Source organism: Mercurialis annua, linkage group LG5, assembly GCF_937616625.2.
Source record: "Mercurialis annua linkage group LG5, ddMerAnnu1.2, whole genome shotgun sequence".
NCBI lineage: Eukaryota > Viridiplantae > Streptophyta > Magnoliopsida > Malpighiales > Euphorbiaceae > Mercurialis > Mercurialis annua.
The window spans coordinates 11,434,483-11,455,524 of record NC_065574.1 but is presented as its reverse complement, the minus strand read 5'-3'; the positions used below and the strand labels follow the sequence as shown (position 1 = coordinate 11,455,524).

The 21,042-nt window shown below is 30.3% G+C and overlaps 2 protein-coding genes across 2 annotated transcripts; both read left to right on the top strand.

Moving 5' to 3' along the window:
* The first annotated feature begins 4,149 nt into the window (after nucleotides 1–4,149).
* On the top strand, nucleotides 4,150–8,016 carry LOC126681202 (protein NUCLEAR FUSION DEFECTIVE 4-like). The gene is made up of 3 exons (XM_050376671.2): nucleotides 4,150–4,511; nucleotides 4,606–5,459; nucleotides 7,172–8,016. Exons 1-3 carry the CDS (start codon nucleotides 4,167–4,169, stop codon nucleotides 7,647–7,649), a joined length of 1,677 nt encoding a protein of 558 aa, XP_050232628.1. The 5' UTR covers nucleotides 4,150–4,166; the 3' UTR covers nucleotides 7,650–8,016.
* A 7,058-nt stretch (nucleotides 8,017–15,074) lies between these two features.
* Nucleotides 15,075–20,967, top strand: LOC126680093 (endo-1,4-beta-xylanase 5). Its single transcript, XM_050375140.2, has 8 exons — nucleotides 15,075–15,242; nucleotides 15,314–15,348; nucleotides 15,430–15,586; nucleotides 15,712–15,887; nucleotides 16,604–16,705; nucleotides 16,771–16,917; nucleotides 18,538–19,176; nucleotides 20,541–20,967. The coding sequence occupies exons 1-8, from the start codon at nucleotides 15,164–15,166 to the stop codon at nucleotides 20,874–20,876; spliced, it is 1,671 nt and encodes a 556-aa protein (XP_050231097.1). The 5' UTR covers nucleotides 15,075–15,163; the 3' UTR covers nucleotides 20,877–20,967.
* Nucleotides 20,968–21,042: the final 75 nt, after the last annotated feature.

Sequence of the window (21,042 nt, the reverse complement as noted above, 5' to 3'; positions counted from 1 at the left end):
GTTCAAGTACCTGAATGACAAAAACGATGCTGTTTAGGATAAAAATTTGCATTTTAGAATATAATAAAACGCCGTTGTTTTTTTTATTTAGGAACTTGAAAAATACATTTTTGCTAAGTTGAAGGATCAGAAAAGAATAGAATTTAGTTTTAAAAAACGAATAATTAAAAATATAGTAGTTTAATAACTTAAAAATGGATTAATCCAAAAATTATTGCAGGTGGACCTTTAATTTTATCTCACAGTGGATGAAGTGGAGAACTTTGATTATAAATGATGCTTATAAGCAAAGTGCCAAATGAACTTTGATTATACAGGATGCTACAAATTTTTCCTTATTTGTTCAACCTTCAAAGTATTTTGATTGTCAAGTTCACAAAAGAAGCAAAGAATATGCAAATGGTACATGCACCGGAAATGATAACTCAAAGTCATTTTAAAAAGAAAAGCAAATTCTGGAGATGGTTTTGGTCGTGGAAAGTTGGAAGGTGAGAAAAATAGAGAGTAGCATTTGTTGTAGTTGATAGGCTAAATGTATATATTAACCCTCACGTTTAGTTCGGTTTGGGTTTAAATTCTAATAAATCTTTTTTTAATGGAGGTATTTAACGTTATAAAAAAATTTCACACCGGACCATCCAAATCTAAAATGCCACATGTTCGTTAGTGAATGACCAATGTGAACCATCAAACCTAATACGTCAGTGCTGAGTTGGCCAATCACTAACAGACATGTGACATTTTAGGTCCAGAAGGACTGATGTGAATTTTTTTAATAATGATAAATACTTCCATCGAAAAAAAGTTTATTAGCATCTAAAATTAAAACCGAACCAAACGTGAATGTTCAATCTGTACATTTAGCCTGATTGATACAGCTGTATTATTAGTTAATTTATATATAAATATAAAATTAGTATTATTATTGTTTAAATTTATTATTATTAAACTTATTATTAGATATAATTTATATGAAAGTGGTGTTTAATTTTTTGTTTTTAATAATAACATTTTAGGGTCATGGCAACGGTGGTAAATATGAAAGCCATTTTAGACTTAATACATACTTTGACCTCTCACTTTATATCCTTTTACCCATCTAATCTCTAAATTTAACATGTAACCCATCGGACATCTGAACTTGTTAAATTATCCTTCTTAACCCCTGAAACAAAGATTGAGTCTCAAACGCACAGACGTGGAAAAAGACCTTTGATCGGATTGCCAGCTCGTCAGTCACATCATCAAATATATAACGCTTAATACATCGCTTGACCCCTTAATTTATACTAATTTGTCTATTTGACCTCTAAAGGTTTTATTTGACCTATCACATCTTCAAACTTAGTAAATTATCATTTTTAACCCCTGAACTTGAGAGTTCTAAATTTATTTTGATTTACATTTTATTTTTAATATATTTAGTTTAATTAATAATTAATAAAATATTCAATAAAATATTGTTTTTCATACTTTACACATTATTTTTTTAAATGATATTGTTTGTTTTTTTTATATATTACCTGTTCTAATAAAATTTCAATGAAAAATAGTTATATATTATTGAATAATTATTTTTATTTAATTTAATATTTATTTTAATTTATTTTGCAACTGCAACTGCAACGAACAAGATGAGATTTAAATGATGACGTTCGAGGCAACTCAAATAGCCAAGAAAACTATTATACTGTATTGGTAAATATAGTTTTCATATACTAGAAAAATAAATTTAAAATGAACAGATAATAAACATAAATAAACTATGATAATCATAAAATAAATATTATATAAGAAACTAATAATTAAAATTAACAAAAAATAAAGTAAAATAAATATTAGATTAAATGAAATTAATTATTATATAAGATATAACTATTTTTCATTAGAATTTTATTAAAACTGATAATTTATATATAATAAATACAAAATAAACGATACATATTAAAAAAATATAAAGTATGGAAAAAGAATACTTATTTTATGTAAAATTAATTTACTAATAATTATTAATTACATTAAATATATATTTAAAATGAAATATAAATTAAAATAAATTTAAAACATTCAAATTTAGGGGTTAATAAGGATTATTTAACAAGTTTAGAGGTATTATAGGTTGAACAAAAGTTTCGGTGTCAAGTAGGTATATGAGTACAAATTTAAGGGTGAAACAACGTATTAAGCCATTTTATTTTGTCCACCTAAATTTTTTTTTTTTGCCCTGACACGCCATTTTTTGTTTAAACTCACGTGCCAAAGCCAGGTAGACGAGTAGGGGTTAAATGTTTATAAATTATCAAATTCAGGGGTCAAAAGGGATTGTTTAACAAGTTCAGAGGTTCGATAGATAGGTCAACCGTTAAGTTTAGAGGTTAGATGGAAAAAAGAGTACAAGTTCATGAGTTAAACTATGTATTACGCCAGTCATTTTATGTCTTTTTTTAATTGTTTTTAATTTTACAGTTAATCCATATCATCTAGCACAATAAATTTTAGCAGAAAGTGAGGTTCACCTTCCAACTAGAGGCCTATTATAGCAACATTTTAAAATATAAAAATCAAGTAAAAATAAAAAATTAGGTTATAAACGAAGTAAACAAAACTCAAAAAGATAGAGAAATGTGGCAATGGTTATTACCTAAAAATAATAAAGTAATAATATTAATTTTAGAGTTAAAAATAAAATTTATAACAGGAGAGAAAATATATTTCAATATTGAGTACTTTTATAGAGACACATCTCAGATCTACTAATATTTAAAATTTATGACAGTGAGATACTTTTAGTGGTTAAATTGTCAAAGTATGCAAGTGGTTAAATTGCCAAAGTGTGCAAGTGGTTAATAAAATGGACCAAGTTGAAGCTTGAAAGTATGCATTCGCTTAATATTATTTTATTAGTGATCACTATGAGTTTAAATTAAGAAAATATCACACAGTTTGATCCCCAATATTTTTAATAGATATTCTTACAAGTTAAAAGATTATAAATGCATAGTCAATTTTTATTTTGAATTATAGTTGTAATTGTTTTATGCTATCAACGTTAATTTATATCTCTTTCAACATCAATCTTTAAATGTTTCTTTTATTATGATAAAAAGATGTTTGCTTTTTGCTGTTATATTTGATATTTTTCATTAATTTGTCACTTTTATTTAGATATTCAAATTATTTCATCTATTTTAAATTAATATATTAATATTTATTCATTAATTAATTTAGTCCATGTATATTTAAATTATCTCACATATATATAATCCCTTTAATTTATTTATTGATATCTTCGGATGGTTTAATAAATAAACTTAGAAGATTAAAACTATGTCTAAATTTAGAGGTGGTTATGGTTTATAAATTAGGACTCCGGTTTGGTTTAAAGAACACTTGAATTGGCCAGCTTCAATTCACAGTTCCAAACACAAAAATAGTATTTATAAAATTAAAATGTTATAATTTAAAATTAATATTATATAGTAGATACTTTAAATTAAGTTAAAATTCTGTTTGAAATTTTAATGGTCGGTTCGGAATTGAAATTGCCAATTTGAAATCAAAACCGGCGTTCCCATTACTAAAAATTGTTGCTTTAGCTCAAAACCGACCTCTCTCGTATTCGAAACTGGCTTGATCTCGATTTAAAACGTAACATATCTCAAATCAAGATTACCGAACCGCTTTTGCGCCGGTCCAAAGTTTAACCCGGGTGTAGCCACCTCTATCTAAGGTAACCTATTTGTCTAATAAGTTTGAAGATACCTTTAACCATATCTAAAAATTTAACAATTTTTGAAATATACTCAATTTTAATTTAGCTTAATAACATTACTGCATTTCGAATAATATTATTCTTTCCACACTTGTATCCCAATTTTACATTTCGTAGTCATAGCACAAAAGAACCCAAAGAATATTCTCTTTTTTATTTTTATTATTTGCAAAGTCATGTGGAAAAGGCATTCGAAAATGGTGCCGATTATTTCATTTAACTGTTAAGAAACCACACCGTCAGACACAAAAAAAATAACTCACGTTCTACGCGTCGCTACTTGATAAACAGTCATCTTCTCACCACCATCCCTCTTCTCATTCTTTTTTATATAAACCCTTTTTAAGTTTTTCATTCTCACAATACCAAAACTGATCTAAAAATAATAGAATTAATGGGTTTTCTCCAGTCTTCTTCTTCTTCTTCCTCTTATTTTACTACTCTCAAATGGCTTGGTTTTGTCACTGCCGTTTGGGTTCAAGCTATTTCTGGCAACAATTACACTTTTTCTAATTACTCTGATGCTCTCAAAACTCTTATGAATTTGAACCAGCTTCAACTTAATAATTTATCCGTCGCTAAAGATGTCGGTAAAGCGTTTGGTTTACTAGCTGGTCTCGCCTCTGATCGGTTGCCGACGCCTGTTATTCTTCTTATTGGTTCTATTGAAGGTCTTGTCGGTTATGGAGCTCAATGGCTCGTCGTTAGTAGGAAAATTCAACCTCTTTCTTACTGGCAGGTATGTATAAACAAATTTTAATCATTCATCAAATTATGAGAATTTAGATGATGGCTTTGAGTAATGTTTTTGATTTTGTTTTGGTGTAATATAGATGTCAATATTCCTCTGTCTGGGAGGAAACAGCACGACATGGATGAACACGGCGGTTTTAGTGACATGCATCCGCAATTTCCGGAGAAACAGAGGTCCGGTTTCCGGCATCTTGAAAGGCTATGTAGGATTAAGCACCGCCATTTTCACCGACCTCTGTTCGGCTCTGTTCGCCGACAATCCGGCTAGCTTCCTCTTAATGCTCGCAATTATCCCGTTCGCGGTCTGTCTCGCAGCCGTCGTCTTCCTCCGGGAGATTCCACCTTCTACCTCTGTAGAGGAAGAGAAGGAAGAATTCAAATACTTTTCCGTCTTCAACGTCGTCGCCGTTATCGTCGCTGTTTATCTATTAGGATACGGGTTTATCCCGAATCCTAGCAGAGCACTGTCGTTAGGGTTCGTGATTGTATTATCAATCCTATTAGCCTCACCAATGGCGGTTCCGGTTTTCTCTTTCGTAAAAACCTGGAACCTGAAGCGCTCAAACGACAAATCAGACGACATCGAAGGGAAAATCAGCGAACCGCTGCTGAGCGGAGCTGAAAACACTGTGCAAACCGGAGAGATCAATGAAAAGACGGAGGTTACAGCGGTGGAGGAAGTGCCCGCGGCGAAGAAGAAGCCGGAAATCGGGGAGGAACACACGATTATGGAGGTGTTATGGACAGTGGACTTCTGGGTATTGTTTGTTTCGTTTCTGTGTGGAGTGGGTACTGGGCTAGCCGTGATGAACAATTTGGGACAGATTGGATTGGCTCTTGGATACACAGATGTCTCCATTTTTGTTTCTCTTACAAGTGTTTGGGGATTTTTTGGAAGGATTGGTTCTGGTTCTATTTCTGAATACTTTATCAAGTAAGTTGCTTAATCTTTACTTATTAGTTATTTTGAGTTAATTTGCTTGATTTATTCCTTTTTAGTGTAGATATCTTGTGATCCGAATTTCTTGTTTAGAATGAGTCTTTATAAATTCTTTCACGAGAATTTCGTTTTTTTATGATTTTTAACTATAAATTTGATAGTCTGAGCAAGAATTTACCTATTTTAACTCTTAGGACTATTGGTGTACAAAATTAGCCACTTATTATTTTATTTTATCATTAGATAATTTTTAATTTTTTGAAAACGTATTTGAAAAAGAGAGATGGAATGAGCTTAATAAATAAATACCTATAAAAATTGAGTAATTATAATCTATTAATGACAGTTTTGTACATATTTTTCAAATAGTTTAAATTTTTTATCGTTTTAATTTAATTTTAGAATCTAGAAAGTTACAAATCTCAATTTTTCTACAAGTTACCGTTTGAACTGAGAGAATTGGAAATCAATATATTATATTCAATCCGTGGATTTTAAATTTATGAAATGTAAAATCCATTTATAAATATCACGGTTTTATAAAGATATTTTAGAATAAAAAGATTTTAATAATTCGCCATTTATTAAAAATGGATTTCGACGAGCATGAACCATACATTGCCTTATTTCTAGAAAATTTAGTTGGGAAAAGGCTTGCCTGATTCAGGTGTAATCTAACTATTAGAGAATACAAAACATAGAATATTTGTCAAATTTTTTTACTTTTGAAGTTTAAAATATCAAGACTATAGTTCTTAAATCCAATGGATGGATGAAAATCAGCCGATAAGAATTGCTCATTTCCTTTTTTTTACTTGCAATAATATTTGACATTTCTGTGATAGAGACCGGGCAATGCAAGGATTACTTTTACCTTTAGTAATCAAAAGTCTTTTCTTAGTCGGCTGCCCTTTTGCTTTGCTATGTTTATTTTATGGGATTTCTAGATGAACCAATAAATTAAAATTAGTTTACCTTGTACTCTAGGTCTCCTACTTTTATGTTTTGTGGCAATGTGGTTTCCAAGCAATTTTCTCCTTTTCCTTTCTGTTTCCAATTCTTGGAGGAAAAGGCTTGAGTATCGCTATCAAATCATTATCCCTATCTAATATTTTCGCTGCATAACATACCGTCCTTATTGGTTTTTTTATTTTTTAATCATTATCGCTAGTTTTATTAAATTTATCTGATTGATTATAACCGGGATTACAATATATATATATTTACTACCAACAAGTCAACTTGATTGCTTATTTTGTTTTTCATATTAAGTGGATAATTGGTGTGATTACATAGCGGCTTGTTTTTGTTAGAACATAGCTCTCTAATGATATTCTTGACGCCTTTTCTCTGAAATGTGAATGCCAAGATTTTTCTATGTCGACCAAATCTTTTTTTCTTTTTGATTTTAGCCTTTACATTTTGTTCTTTAATAAGCTTTGGTCCATGTCACTTTTGCAACAATTTAGTTGATCGGTCCAATTTCTTGAATAGACCTCTCAAAATCAACCGTTGGATTTAACTAATATTTTTTGATCTAACGGTTGGATAGTGCATTCTTATGATTTTTGTTGTGATAAAGTACAATCCAATCAGAAATATGGACCATTGAGTTAAATGAGTTGTGCCCATGTAGGTCCTACAAATGTCTCTGTTACACCTAATTAAGAATCCTTATTCAATTTCTTTTTTTCATCTTGTTACAGGAAAGCAGGAACACCAAGGCCGATTTGGAATGCAGCATCCCAAATTTTAATGGCAATTGGCTACATTCTCATGGCGATGGCTCTGCCTGGTTCCTTATACATCGGTTCCATCGTTGTTGGTATTTGCTACGGAGTTCGTATTGCCGTCACAGTCCCAACAGCCTCTGAATTGTTTGGACTCAAATACTATGGTCTAATTTACAACATTCTAATTCTCAATCTTCCACTCGGCTCCTTTCTCTTCTCGGGTTTGCTTGCCGGACTTCTATACGATGCGCAAGCTACCCCAACGCCAGGTGGCGGCAACACTTGTGTCGGTGCACATTGTTATCGGCTGGTTTTCGTCATCATGGCTATTGTTTGTGTGATTGGATTTGGTTTGGATGTTTTATTGTCAATTAGAACAAAGAAGGTTTATTCCAAGATGCAAAGTAGCAGGAGATCAAAGAAACTGACTGCAGCATCCAACAACCGGTAACCTTCGGTCGTGTTTCGTGTTATTCTCGCACGTGCTCAATCTATAGTTGCATAGCGGATTTGGGTTCGAGTACCGAAACCGAAGGTGCAATGCGAAATATATAGAGGATTGAAGGGCTTTTGTTGCCCAGTGATGTCCTTGAGGTATTCTTTTTGGTCTTATATTTAGCTAGACCATTCAAAATTGTACTTAATATGTTTTTAATTTGCATTTCTCATGTGTACTACCATTTGATTTGTTCTTGTCTAATAGTGGTACCACATATTAATTAGATTAGTATTCCCCCTGTACTTCAAATATTTAGACTTTTTTAGTGTGTGAAATTGTTCTTTTTCCAAGATAAATAAGAAAAATTTGTTTTAATTGATGTGTGGTGTCCTCGAGCAGATCCCACATTACATTATCTCTAACTAAATTAAAATTTAAGATAATCTTAGGAAAAATAAGCAACTACTAAAACTTAAGCTTGAGAAGCTTTTCATCCAGTAATGAAACAAAAGAAATATATAAACATCTTCACTATAAGACAAATAAGCCTCTACTATTTACTATTTCGATATTTTTCATCCAAATCTAGTTTTTCTATCCTTTCATTAATTTTTTTTATCTGAATTCATAAATAGAAAATGTCTGAAATGTAGGTTGATGAAGGTTGACGTGGCTGCACAAATGCCACAATAAATTAAATAAATAAAAACAAATTATATACATAACATATCTTAATACTTTACTCGTTTTTTTTTAAAAGATAAATCTATTAATGAAGATAATAATATAAGGATGAAGTCATATAATAATAATTTTTTTATATGATCTTTTAAGGTTGAAGCAACCAATAAAAGGCAACAAATGTGATATAAGTAAGGATTAAAAAGAAGTCTAATTATAGATCCCGCAAACTTGACACAATGATAAATTGTCGGACGGGGATTTCAATCTTCTTCCTCCGATGAGACGAAATATCCGCTCGAATTGTTGAAGCGTAGTATTTTTTCCAAACAATCATCTTCATCTATATCTATAAAGTTAAGAGTCACAAACCTCCAGATTTTTAGATCTACAAAAACTTGACTTTGAAGAACGATCAAACACTAAAGATTTTTGATAGATTTAAAAAATCAAAACAAAAGAGGTAGCAAAAACCTTAAAATTTATTCCAATATGATACAATAAAAAAAATCCAACTCGAAATTAAAATTTTAACGAAGATTTATTGAAATAAAAAGTAGATCTATAATAATTAGTAATATGAGCAGAGAAAAAATGATTTACGGCTAGCTGGAAAGATTATCTTCTCCAATTCTTAAAAATATGAAAAGATAGAAAAAAAAATTAGAGAGAAGTGAGAGCACAAATGTTAGAGAAAGCAGATAGTTGTTTACTCATCACCAACCATAGTCCTCTATATGACCGATATCTCTCTGATTCTCTTTTTATTTGCACATCAATTTATACTCCTCTTCCATCATGGGAAATGGCAACATGGATTAGCGGTGTAACGTGAATTTGTATGTATCATTTATATGCATTTTAAGTAGTTCATGTTTTAAAATTTACTTTTAATATATTCTATTTATATTTTTATATTGTTTATTTGTAAACTTTAAATAAAAATCTTATTGAGCTCAAACGAGGCAAAAACTGTAAACTAATGACGAAGTGAAAGAGACAACAAAAGGGAGATCTTCATATTCAAAAATCTTCGGTCAAGGGAATCAATCCCTTAGCAACTTAAACATGAATATGCTTCAAATCTCTTCATTGTTTCCATACTTCATTCTTAAGGACCAAGCATCTTTTTAAATGTTAAAAGGGCATTCTGGACTTGTAATTAATGAAGAATGACATCAAAAACTTCAAATTAATAAAATGAATTGAGTTTATTTTTTTGATAGTTTGGGAAAGAGAAGCGCTTCTAAGAGAAATCGAACTCACGACCTAGCAATTCGCTACTCAGCGCTTACACCATTTGAATTATACCTCATTGGTAAATGAAGTGAGGTTATGAGACATTGAAGTAAAGTTAACATTATTACATATTAATTAGTAGGGGTGTACAAATTCACACAGTCCACCCAAACCAACAATATAAATCCAATCTCAACTGATATCCTCATTTAAACAATAATCCAATAAAAAATTAAAATCTTATAACCTAAATAGACCTGTTCATGGCCTGCCTCGGACCTGGGCTCATCGGGCTTTTAATTTTTTTATACAAACCCAAGCGGGCTCAGACTTTATATTTTCTATTCAAATCCGGCAATAACACTATAGTTTTATGGGTTTACACGCAAAATCTATAAAAATGAAAGCTTGAGCTCAAAATAGCAATTTTTTTGGGTTCGTTCAGGTTCGTGTCGGGCTTGGAAAGAAAAATTATTATTCAAGCCCGAGACTAAGGACCGGGTTTGGACTTGTACCCAAACCCATGAACAAGTTTAAATTTAATTAAAAGTATATTTCAATTTATTTGGGCTAGATATTAATAAGACTAAACCCATTTGTACTATTTTTTTAGGGCTGTTTACGTAGTTATCTAAAAAACATAAAAATATTCGTACTTTCAACTCAACATTGATTTTTTTTTAAAAATACTCCATGTTTTTTTCTTTCAAATTTATGTTATTACTCTCGGTTTTAATATAATTATGAGTATCTTCCGTTATCATGTAGGTATCATAATATTTTCATCTCCGTATTATAATTTTGCTGTATTTTTTTTCATATAGGTATCATACTATAACATTATCATGATGTATTTTATCATAACCTTATGACACTATTATCATAATCTTATTATTTTATTATTATAAAGCTTATCATAACCTTATTTATCTATTATCATTACCGTATCATACTATTATTATTAACTTTATCATATTATTATTATAATCGAATGATGTTATGAAATGATATGATAATGTTATGAAATGATATGATAATGTTATGATATGATAATGTAATGATATCGACATGATAATCAAGCATTGTTTCTATAAAAAATTGTTTTTTCTCTATAGTGTTTTGATACCAATATGATATGCAATGATACTCATATAATAATCAGATACGGTTTTTTGTAGAAAATTGTTTTTCTGCAGAAAATCATTTTTTCATCATAAAATCATTTTTTCATCATAAAATCATTTTTAAGCAGCTTTTTAGATCTGAAATTAAAAAAAAATCAGACGTAATTTATTAATATTTGAAAGTTAAAATAAATTGTAACAATCACCACGAGTTAAGAAAAATCATCAAAATTAAATATGAAAAAACGGCGGAGTGATGAAGGAACGAAAAAAAAAAAGATAACAAAAAACGAAATAGAAAAACAGAAAAAAGAATTGAAAAAAAAATGAAAAAACAGAAAAATAAAAGAAAAATGGAGAAGAAAAAGAGAGACAAAAAAACAAGTGGTTGAGAGTAAACAAATAATGAAAAATAGGTATAATTATAATATAAATAAGTTTTAGAATAAAAAAATAATTTTTCTAACTTTTTTTTTATTGAGATAGAAAATTATATTATTTTCAAAAAGAGAGTATCTATCCTAATTTTTTCTTTTTTTTATTTGGTCCTTAATTTTTTTTTATATATTTAAGTGATCTTTTAACTATTTATTTTGTATATATATGAGGTCTTTCTAGCATAAAACGTTGTTGTTTCATAAACTAAAACAAAGACGTCTTTTTGTAGTTTCATCCGCAAAAGAATTATAAATGTACAAATTAAATAGTCAGAGGACTATTTAAATGTAAAAAATTTATTAACGATCAAGTGAAATAAAAACTAATAGTATATAAATTTTATGATAGGTTTAGCCTATTAGAAATGCACATCTCCGCCATGCCTTTTTTTCTCGATGGTCGCAAAACCTATTTCGACGTTAGATTCAGCTCGTGAAAAACCAACTCGTGCTTCTACAGGAAACCCTTCATATGTCAGTATTGTTTCAGGGCGAAATTTGATCATCGACTCCACGAATATTATATATGGGTTACACGACATGTTACGTATAGACACGTTTATCTAAACGTATTAACGAATCAACACGTTTAAAGTGACACGTTTAAACTCATTAAATTATTTAAACAAATTTTAAATTTATTTAATATAAACTAAAAGAATTAGTACTATATTTAATCAAAACTAATTAATTGTGTTTAAACGGGTTATGCATATCTAACCCATTTAGATACGAAATTAATTGTGTTATAAACGGATTGATCCGTTTATATCCCAAATATATTTACATCAAATCTAAACCCATATCTTGTCTAAAATTATCAAAGTCTACAAAAGAGGAAGTCATCAAATTAGTGTGAGTGGGTGCATTTGTGAGTGAAGATTGACGTGTATGAGGATAAGTAGCAAGAGTTAGTTGTATAAATTACATTTTAGTACAAATAAGAAAAGTTTGTTTCAGTTTAGTCCTATTTTCTTACACCCAACAATTATTAACATTTTATACCATATAGGTGAAGGCCACAGAAGCATGGTACTGCCATAATTCGAATGATGAGGCCTCTAACCAATAACATATGCACCTTAGCTTCTTAACAAAGGCTTCATCATCTGCACTTCATATATGCTTCTTCATCTGCACTTCATATATGTATTAACTTGTAAGTCACAGTGTCACACTACCCTTACTTGTGTTGTATGTTCTACGACTTGCAAATAAAACCGAAAACATTTTCTAAATTCGCATACGCGCTTATTTGATTCTGCAATCAGATGATATTGTCAGTGAATTACCAAGATCTGGTAATCTAATATCAATATTATTTTCCTTAGTTTAATTTTATTTTAATTTCAAGTTGAGGTATATTTATGTAGTTTACTACTTGTACAATCTACAATTTTAGCTTCGAGTTTTTTTCCTCTTTATATCTTTTTTAATTTTAAATTTTTTAATTGATACTTACTTTTTGAAAATTATTATTATAACGGAGCAGGCATTTTTTTAATTTTTTCTACCGTCCTCCGCTAATACCAGCTACTTAATTTTTCAGGCCTATTTATAGCGAGTGGTATTTATTTTTATTGAAATAATGCCAATTAGAAGTTTATAAGTATAACTCATGCGGAGTAATGCTTGAAAAAAGAAATGCTATTATTGATTCTACTACAGATCGTTGACTAATAAGATCTGCGCATGCTTGTTATTCTATTCCAGTTTTTAACTTGTTACTAATTTCAATTCAATGTTCTCCCTACGAACTTCCCTAACTCAGAGACGAAGCTCGTCGTGTTCGATGGGCAGCTGCCGGAGAAGAACGCTAGCAGCTGCTTATCACTTAATTAAAAAAATTAAATTAGGTTTTTTTTGAATTCATCGGATCTCATTAAATTGAATATGAAACAGTTACATTTGTAAGAAAGTCGGGATAATTTGAAAATTAAATCCGATGACCTGACATGGAACAGACAATATGTTGTCTGGTTCGCAGACCTTACTTACGAAAATAAAATAAATTACAAACTGTTTCGCGAATTAAATGCAGTCTTCAATCACTCTTCATTCAAACTTCTCCAAACACCCGCAAACTCACAGCATCCGATTCAATCAACACTTGATATAACTCCTTCTAATAAAGAGACAACAACTCCTTCTAAAAAAGACACAACAAACCTTTCACAGAGAAGGGACAACAAACCTTTCATAAAAAAAGGACAAAGTAAAACATTCATAAAAAAGACAAACAATAAAAAATAAATAAAACTAGTATAGCTCATAGACGAATCCATTTTGTTACTGAAAGATCTTCAATCTATCGTCGCTTCTTGATAATTGAATTGCGTTTCGTGATAAATATTAATCCGTCAGAAAAATGAAAAAGAATTGGCTATTTATTATATTCTATGAAATTAAAATAACATAAACAAAAGGGGTGGCTACCATCAATAGAAAAATTAACCCATTGACGGCTGCCGAAGAAAAAAAAAATTGTATGCGGTTAGGGTTTGTTAGAGAGAAAAGAGAAGAGAAGATGTGCCTCAGAATAATTAGGAATAAATTATAAGGTTATTTATGGGTTTAGAGTTTTAAGTTAATTATGATTAAGTGTTTAATTAGAATGTTTAATTTAATTAGATTAGGTTAATTAGAATTAAGTATTTAATTAGCATGTTTAATTAAATTAGATTAATTAGAGTTAGTTAGAGTTAAGTATAATTACGTAGAGTAAATTTTAAAATTTGAAATCTCACTCTCTAATTAAGTGCCACGTCAGCATAAAGGGGGGTTTTTGAGCTGGTTTTGCTATGTTCAGGGTAAAAGTGATTCGGTTTATTCAATTTGAACATTTTTGATGCTTTGTGCTAAATTCAGGGGGTAAAGTGATCCTTGCTTATTATGAATTTATTCCACATATGGAAGTTGAATGTAAGAGTCGTGATAGATCTATAACAAATATAAAAGTGTATTTATGGGGGAACACTTCCATTCACAGACAAAAATACCCTCTACATATTTTATCCAAGTTGATATTCTTAATTGTGACATATAAGAATATTTGTGCTTAACAAATAGAAAGATGACATTCCTAATCTATAAAGTAAACATATTAAAAATAATTATCGCAGTAGCTATCATTATGTATTAAATTCCTAATCCTAACAGGAATTGTGCAACAACTACCATTATGTGTTAAATTTCTAATTCTAATAGGAATTGCACTGATATATCACTATATATAAAAAAATATAACGAGTTTCATTAATATTAAATAATCATATTATAATATTTGTATTAAAGCTTTAATATTTTTTTATATTTATTAGTTATTTATTATGAAAAATAATATAAATTTATTTCAATCATATTATCATTTTTTAATAACAACAATATCAAAAATTAAATCTATTGCTTAATTCTAACTTTTTAACATTTCCAATAAAAGAAATTAAAATTTTATAAAATAATTAAACAAAACAAATAAAAAAATACAAGTCTAATAAAATTTAAATAATAATATATTATTAAAAAAAATACAATTATAATATTAAATAACGGGTCATATAGATATCGTTAACGTGCGTAGCACGTGGCCAAAAAAACTAGTATAAAAAAAATTAAAGTTAATACATAACAATTTCGGAATAGCTCACGCTCAATAAATTGCCAAATTAATAACTTCCGAAGCTTCGGTATAAATACACGACGGAATTTAAAAAAAACATATAATGTTCGTAACAAATTTGTAAAAGATCGAGTCTGAACTATCGAGAGATCAGTTGTGGACTAGGGATTAAATCCGGATACAAATGAAATCATAGATTCGCCAATTAAAGATGACGATCACAAAACTATGTCTTTAGCAGAAAATGGGAAAGAAATGGTAAAAAAATAATAATACATCCATAAATAAATTGGCATAACATGTGAGCATAGGCACGGGACATATATTTATATCCATCTCCTCCTACTGTTTCTCTTGTGAACCCTCTTTGCCTCTCTTTTTTGGCTCCTTCACCACACCTTTCATTTTTACTATTATTAACCTAATATGCCATTTCTTACCAACAAAACCTTCTGTTTCTCTGTTTTTTTCCTTCTTTTTACGCCTTCTTTCGCTCTTTCTTACGGTACGTTACTCTGTTTTACATAGTTTAATGTGTTTTAGCTTCAGTGTAATCAAGTTTTAACTAATTTGCAGATGGCCCTTTCTATGACTACACTGCCTATACCGAGGTAAATTTAACCGACCATATTTAATTTATTGGTAGGTGCTAAGTAAAATGGGTACTATGTCTTATATTTTGTATTTGGCAGTGCAAATCAGAGCCTGAAAAAGCACTCTATAATGGAGGAATTATCAAAGACCAGCCTATACTTCACAGGCAAACTACTTTATATAAGGATGCTTCAGCTGTTTTTGCACCAGCTTTGATCCTGCACAATCTCACTCGGGGCATTTATTGCTTTTCCAGTTGAGTATATACACGGAAACAGAAATACTGAAACGGAAAATTTAAATAAAAACAGCTAAACAATATATTTACAAGCGTGATTAAATATAGAGTTTCGGAGTTTTTAACGGTTGTTTTGAAACAGTGTGGGTGAAAATAGAAGGTGCGGATTCGAGTAGGGTAACGGCGAGTTTAACTACTAATAATGATGAGAGGTACAATTGTATTGGGACAGTGTTAGCAAGAACTGGATGCTGGTCATTTCTTAAAGGAGGATTCATTCTTGATGCACCTTCCAATTTATCAATTCTCTATTTTCAGGTAACAATTAGTTCACCTATTATTCCACTATTTCAATATGTTAACCAATGTATCCCTTGTTCCTGGTTTTATTTTCCAATTTTGAAAGGGATTTTTGCAAACATATACAACTTTTCGAAAACAATTACAAAAAAAAACACTGACGCGGAAAACCATTTAAAAAATATCTGAAAAGATATTTATTTTTAAAAATCTGCATTTTAAAATTCACTAAAAATATACTATTGGAGTCTGCCGGTGGATTTAATTAGTATTTAAGTCAGATCACAATGCAAATTTTAGATCAACAGACTAATGGAAAATCTGATGTCGATTTCAATGTGTTTTGGTGGGTCTTATATTATTATGTCTATATGACGTAAGTTTAAGGTGAATCTGACGTGGATTTTAAGTGGATCTATGTAGAATATTTTAAATTGATATATATATATATAGATTTTATATTGTTGTATTTATGTCAGATCAACAGTTACAAGTTATAATATTTTGTCAAAAAGTCAACCATTAACAAATCAATAGTTAACATACCACCACTGGCCATTGCTAACCACTGAAACCAATGTCCACCGATAAAATTCTGGTCAAACTTCCGTCATCGGACACCGTTGGACGTTTTAATTTTTTTTGAAAGTTATTCTTGCTAAAACATATTTCATTTTAGGACTGTATCTATAATTAACAAAGTGTATTGACCTTTTCCAAAATTGGTTATGCAGAATTCAGGAGATAAAAATATAAAAATAGAAATAGCAAGTGCATCTTTGCAACCATTTAGTGATGAACAATGGAGAGCAAATCAGCAGCATACTATGAACACTGTAAGTACTGATCATAATTTATTCACAATTAGCACCATTGTTTATTGATGTAACTTCTTATACAGGTAAGGAAACGGGCTGTGACGATTCATGTGTCAGATAGTCACGGAAATCGGTTGGATGGTGCAAATATTACCATACAACAAATCTCCAAAGATTTCCCACTTGGTTCTTCAATTTCTAGTACAATTCTTGGGAATTTACCTTATCAGGTATGATCATATTTAACAACACTTTCTATATATAAAAACATTAAAAATACTTTAAAATAATATGTGTAATTTTTATTAGTTCTATGGCTAAACACATTCCGAGACCCTAATATTTTATCACTTTTGTTTAGAAAATAGAAAGTCCCTACTCCAAAAAAAATTATCTTTTGTTGAATATTAAGTGTGATGGAAATCCTACATTGGAAAAATATGAGTAGAATGTGGAATATATGAGTGGGATGGACTACCTAACCCATTACCTTAGGGTTTTGGGTTTAATGTGTTGTCCGGCCCACGGTTATATGCTTCACATTCTGGGCCTCATGAATGTATTCTCCCATACATTGCGCTCAACTTGGACCAACAATTGGTATCAGAGCCCGGTTCGGCTGGATGGAACTTGGTGACTCCGGATCTTCTATCCCGAAAGGGTTGGAGTCTAGTTCCGAGGTAAGTTGAGCGGTCCAATATGGAAGGGTATCACACTTAAGAGGGAGATTGTTGAATATTAAGTGTGATGGAAATCCTACATTGGAAAAATATGAGTAGAATGTGGAATATATGAGTGGGATGGACTACCTAACCCATTACCTTAGGGTTTTGGGTTTAATGTGTTGTCCGGCCCACGGTTATATGCTTCACATTCTGGGCCTCATGAATGTATTCTCCCATACATTGCGCTCAACTTGGACCAACATCTTTTCCGTCTCTATATTTGTCAAATTTCAATTTTTCATGCCCCTACACCGAACAAATCAATTTTCAAGTTCCTAATTTGTTGGAAATTTTGATTATTAAGTTCCCATAAAAGGGCATGAAAATCAAAATCTGGCAAGTATAAAAACTGAAAAGATAAGTTTTTTTGGAATAGAGACTCCCTGAATACAGGGACTTTAGGATATATTTTGTCTAATTTTTTAAATATTTTTCAATTTTAATCTGGGAAGAATTTTATTTTAATTATAATCTTATAATAAAATTGAGAGAAAAATATTTTTATTGACATGACTGATATATTAAATATATTTTGTGCAAATATAGCATCTAAAAGTGGGTAAAACAACTAGTTCACTGAAAATTAACCAATATCAACTGAAATCGAATTAATTGAACATTTTATCATTTTAAGCGAATCGACTGAATTAGTCGATTGATTCGGTTGAACTAAAAAGAATATAAAAAAATTATTTTTTAAAATAAAAACATTTGGTTAACCGAAGTTTAAAACTCTTAACGGCAAGCGAACCAAATTCTTTTATGAACCAAACAAACTAACTTTTGCATCAAGATATAATAGAGATAATTCGGGTTGATTTAAATATTATGGGAGTGGATCCCTTCAAATTTAAATTTTTTCCATTTTCCTCAAGTCCACTCAAATGGATGATGACACATAAGCAAAATGATATTTAATGTAACAATTTTTTTATTATTTTGCTTATTATCGGGTGATTATTCCATGTCACATTTGCTTATTCGTTCTCCCTTTTGCATCCTTATATAGTCACTTTGTATTAGTCAATTGCTACATCTATTGCTTCTATACCAATAATTCACAGAATGCTAAACTAATTTTTTTTTATGAATGCTAAAATAAATTATGTTTTCTCGTGTTCATAGACATGGTTCGTCGAGAGATTCGATGCTGCAGTCTTCGAAAATGAACTCAAATGGTACGCCACAGAGCCGGAACAGGGTAAATTAAACTACACCATACCAGACCAAATGTTAGAATTTCTTCGAGCCAACCAAATACTCGGCAGAGGCCACAACATTTTCTGGGAAGATCCAAAATACATACCAAAATGGGTTCAAAATCTGACAAGCAATGAACTAAAATCAGCAGTCAACTTAAGAATTCAAAGCCTAATGAGCAAATACAAAGAAGAATTCATACATTGGGATGTCAGCAATGAAATGTTACATTTCGATTTCTACGAACAACGACTCGGTCCCGACGCTACATTACGGTTCTACGAGACAGCACACGAAGCGGACCCTTTGGCTACATTGTTTATGAACGAATTTAATGTTGTGGAGACTTGCAGTGATACGAATTCAACTGTGGATGCTTATATTTCGAGGCTAAGAGAACTTGAAAGTGGAGGAATTTTCATGGATGGAATTGGGTTAGAGAGTCATTTTTCGGTACCTAATTTGCCTCTTGTGAGAGGGATTTTGGACAAATTGGCTACTCTTGGACTCCCCATTTGGCTGACTGAAGTTGATATTAGCAATAAATTTGATCACACAACTCAGGTATGCTAGTAAATTCATTTATCAGATATTTAGAATCAATTTGATGTTCTTCAAGTCGAGCTCGATTTTGAGCTATTCGGGCTAATTTTTGAGCTGAATTCAAGTATTTAAATACCCCACTTGAGAGATTATCCGTGTTTAAAATAATTTACTAATTTACCCTTAATACTTGTATATATATTTACATAAATATATAAGTAAAGAATTTGATTGAGTTCGAGTATTTATATACCCGGCTTAAGAAATTTGGATTTTAATTATGATAATTTACTTGTTTACCATTTAATGCCTAAATATATTTACATTTATATCCTAAATATAAATAAAAAGTTCGATTGATTTGAGACCGAGTATCTTAACAATTTTAATTAAGATAAAATCTAATATTTATTTTTTAAAATGATAAAGTCGAGTCGAATTTCGACCGTAAATTTTAAAAGCGAATTGACCTCGAGTTTGACAGTATCTCCACTCGACTCGTTTACAACTGTATTATGCAATGATTGAAAAAGGGGTTTACTATTCGCCGCCCAAAATTACTACACACCGCCCTGAAAATTATCATTTTACACTTTGAGTAAAAAAAAATTCTTAACAAAAAAATAAAATGCATTCTCTCAAATATATTGAATAACCCGATTAAAATGACGAATAACGCTCATGATTCGTCGGAAAACGAATATCCACTATCCGAAACTAGCGTATCCGAATTTATCGAAGTAATTTATCCTTTTTACGTTGTTTTTTAATTTTTTAATTTTTTTTTTATAATTTAGGTGGGCCATCGCCATCCTTGGGCGATGGCCATTTTGGGCAATCGCCAAACATTGGCGATTGCCCAAAGGAAGAATTGTCCCTTGGGGATGATTTCATCCCTGAGGGACAATATATTTTTTTTAATTTTTTTTAATTTAAATAAATAAATTTAATTAATTAAATAAATAATTAAATATCTTTTAATTAATTAATTTTTATTAGTTAGATATTAATTAAATTAAATTCTATTAGTTCTTTTAATTAATTATTTTTTATTAAAACAGTTAAAAACGAAAATAAATTAATTATCGGAGGTCCCCGTCTTTTATCTTTCGTCGATTCCGACATAAATCGGCTCTGGTTATCGTCAGGATTTTAGGTTGAGTTTGAGAGGTTTTGAGCTGAGAGGATGTTTGTTTTTTTGTTTTTGAATTGAAAATAGGTTAGGGGTATTTTAGTCAAAAGTTGGGCGGTGGGTAGTAATTTTGGGCGGTAAATAGTAGTCCACTTGAAAAATGCTTCAATCGAATACTATAAAATATAAAAAATCCGTATCTCTATTTATTGTTAACTTTGTTTCCTCTAATGGATGTTTATTAATTATGCAGGCTATTTATTTAGAGCAAGTGTTAAGAGAAGGCTTTTCACACCCAGCAGTGGATGGGATAATGCTATGGACTGCATTGGATCCAAAAGGTTGCTACCAAATGTGCCTTACTGATAATAATCTTCAAAACCTAGCAGCAGGAGATGTGGTTGATAATCTCCTAAAAGAATGGAAAACTAGAGTTTTAAATGGACAAACTGATGAATTTGGTTCATTCAGCTTCTATGGTTTCTTAGGTGAATATAGAATACATGTTCAATTTGCTAACAGAACTTCTAATTCAACTTTCTCATTATGGAGGAGTCAAGAAACTAAATATTTTAATGTTCAATTGTAAACTCTATACATGTTTGCTACTTATGGACTTGATATTTTACTAACTTAAAAAAGCTGAGTCATTGTTTGTAGTGATTTTTTGAATAAATTTATTCACTTTTTATAATAACCGATGGAAATTCAATTTCACATGACTCGTGGTGTAACGAACTTTAAGGGATCCACCC

Excerpts from the sequence above, each read along its gene's own strand:
- LOC126681202 (XM_050376671.2), top strand. The coding sequence starts at position 4,167 with ATGGGTTTTCTCCAGTCTTCTTCTTCTTCTTCCTCTTATTTTACTACT. Across the intron at positions 4,512-4,605 it reads AACCTCTTTCTTACTGGCAG|ATGTCAATATTCCTCTGTCT; the intron begins GTATGTATAAAC and ends GGTGTAATATAG. Across the intron at positions 5,460-7,171 it reads ATTTCTGAATACTTTATCAA|GAAAGCAGGAACACCAAGGC; the intron begins GTAAGTTGCTTA and ends ATCTTGTTACAG.
- LOC126680093 (XM_050375140.2), top strand. The coding sequence starts at position 15,164 with ATGCCATTTCTTACCAACAAAACCTTCTGTTTCTCTGTTTTTTTCCTT. Across the intron at positions 16,918-18,537 it reads TTGGGAATTTACCTTATCAG|ACATGGTTCGTCGAGAGATT; the intron begins GTATGATCATAT and ends TCGTGTTCATAG. Across the intron at positions 19,177-20,540 it reads AATTTGATCACACAACTCAG|GCTATTTATTTAGAGCAAGT; the intron begins GTATGCTAGTAA and ends TTAATTATGCAG.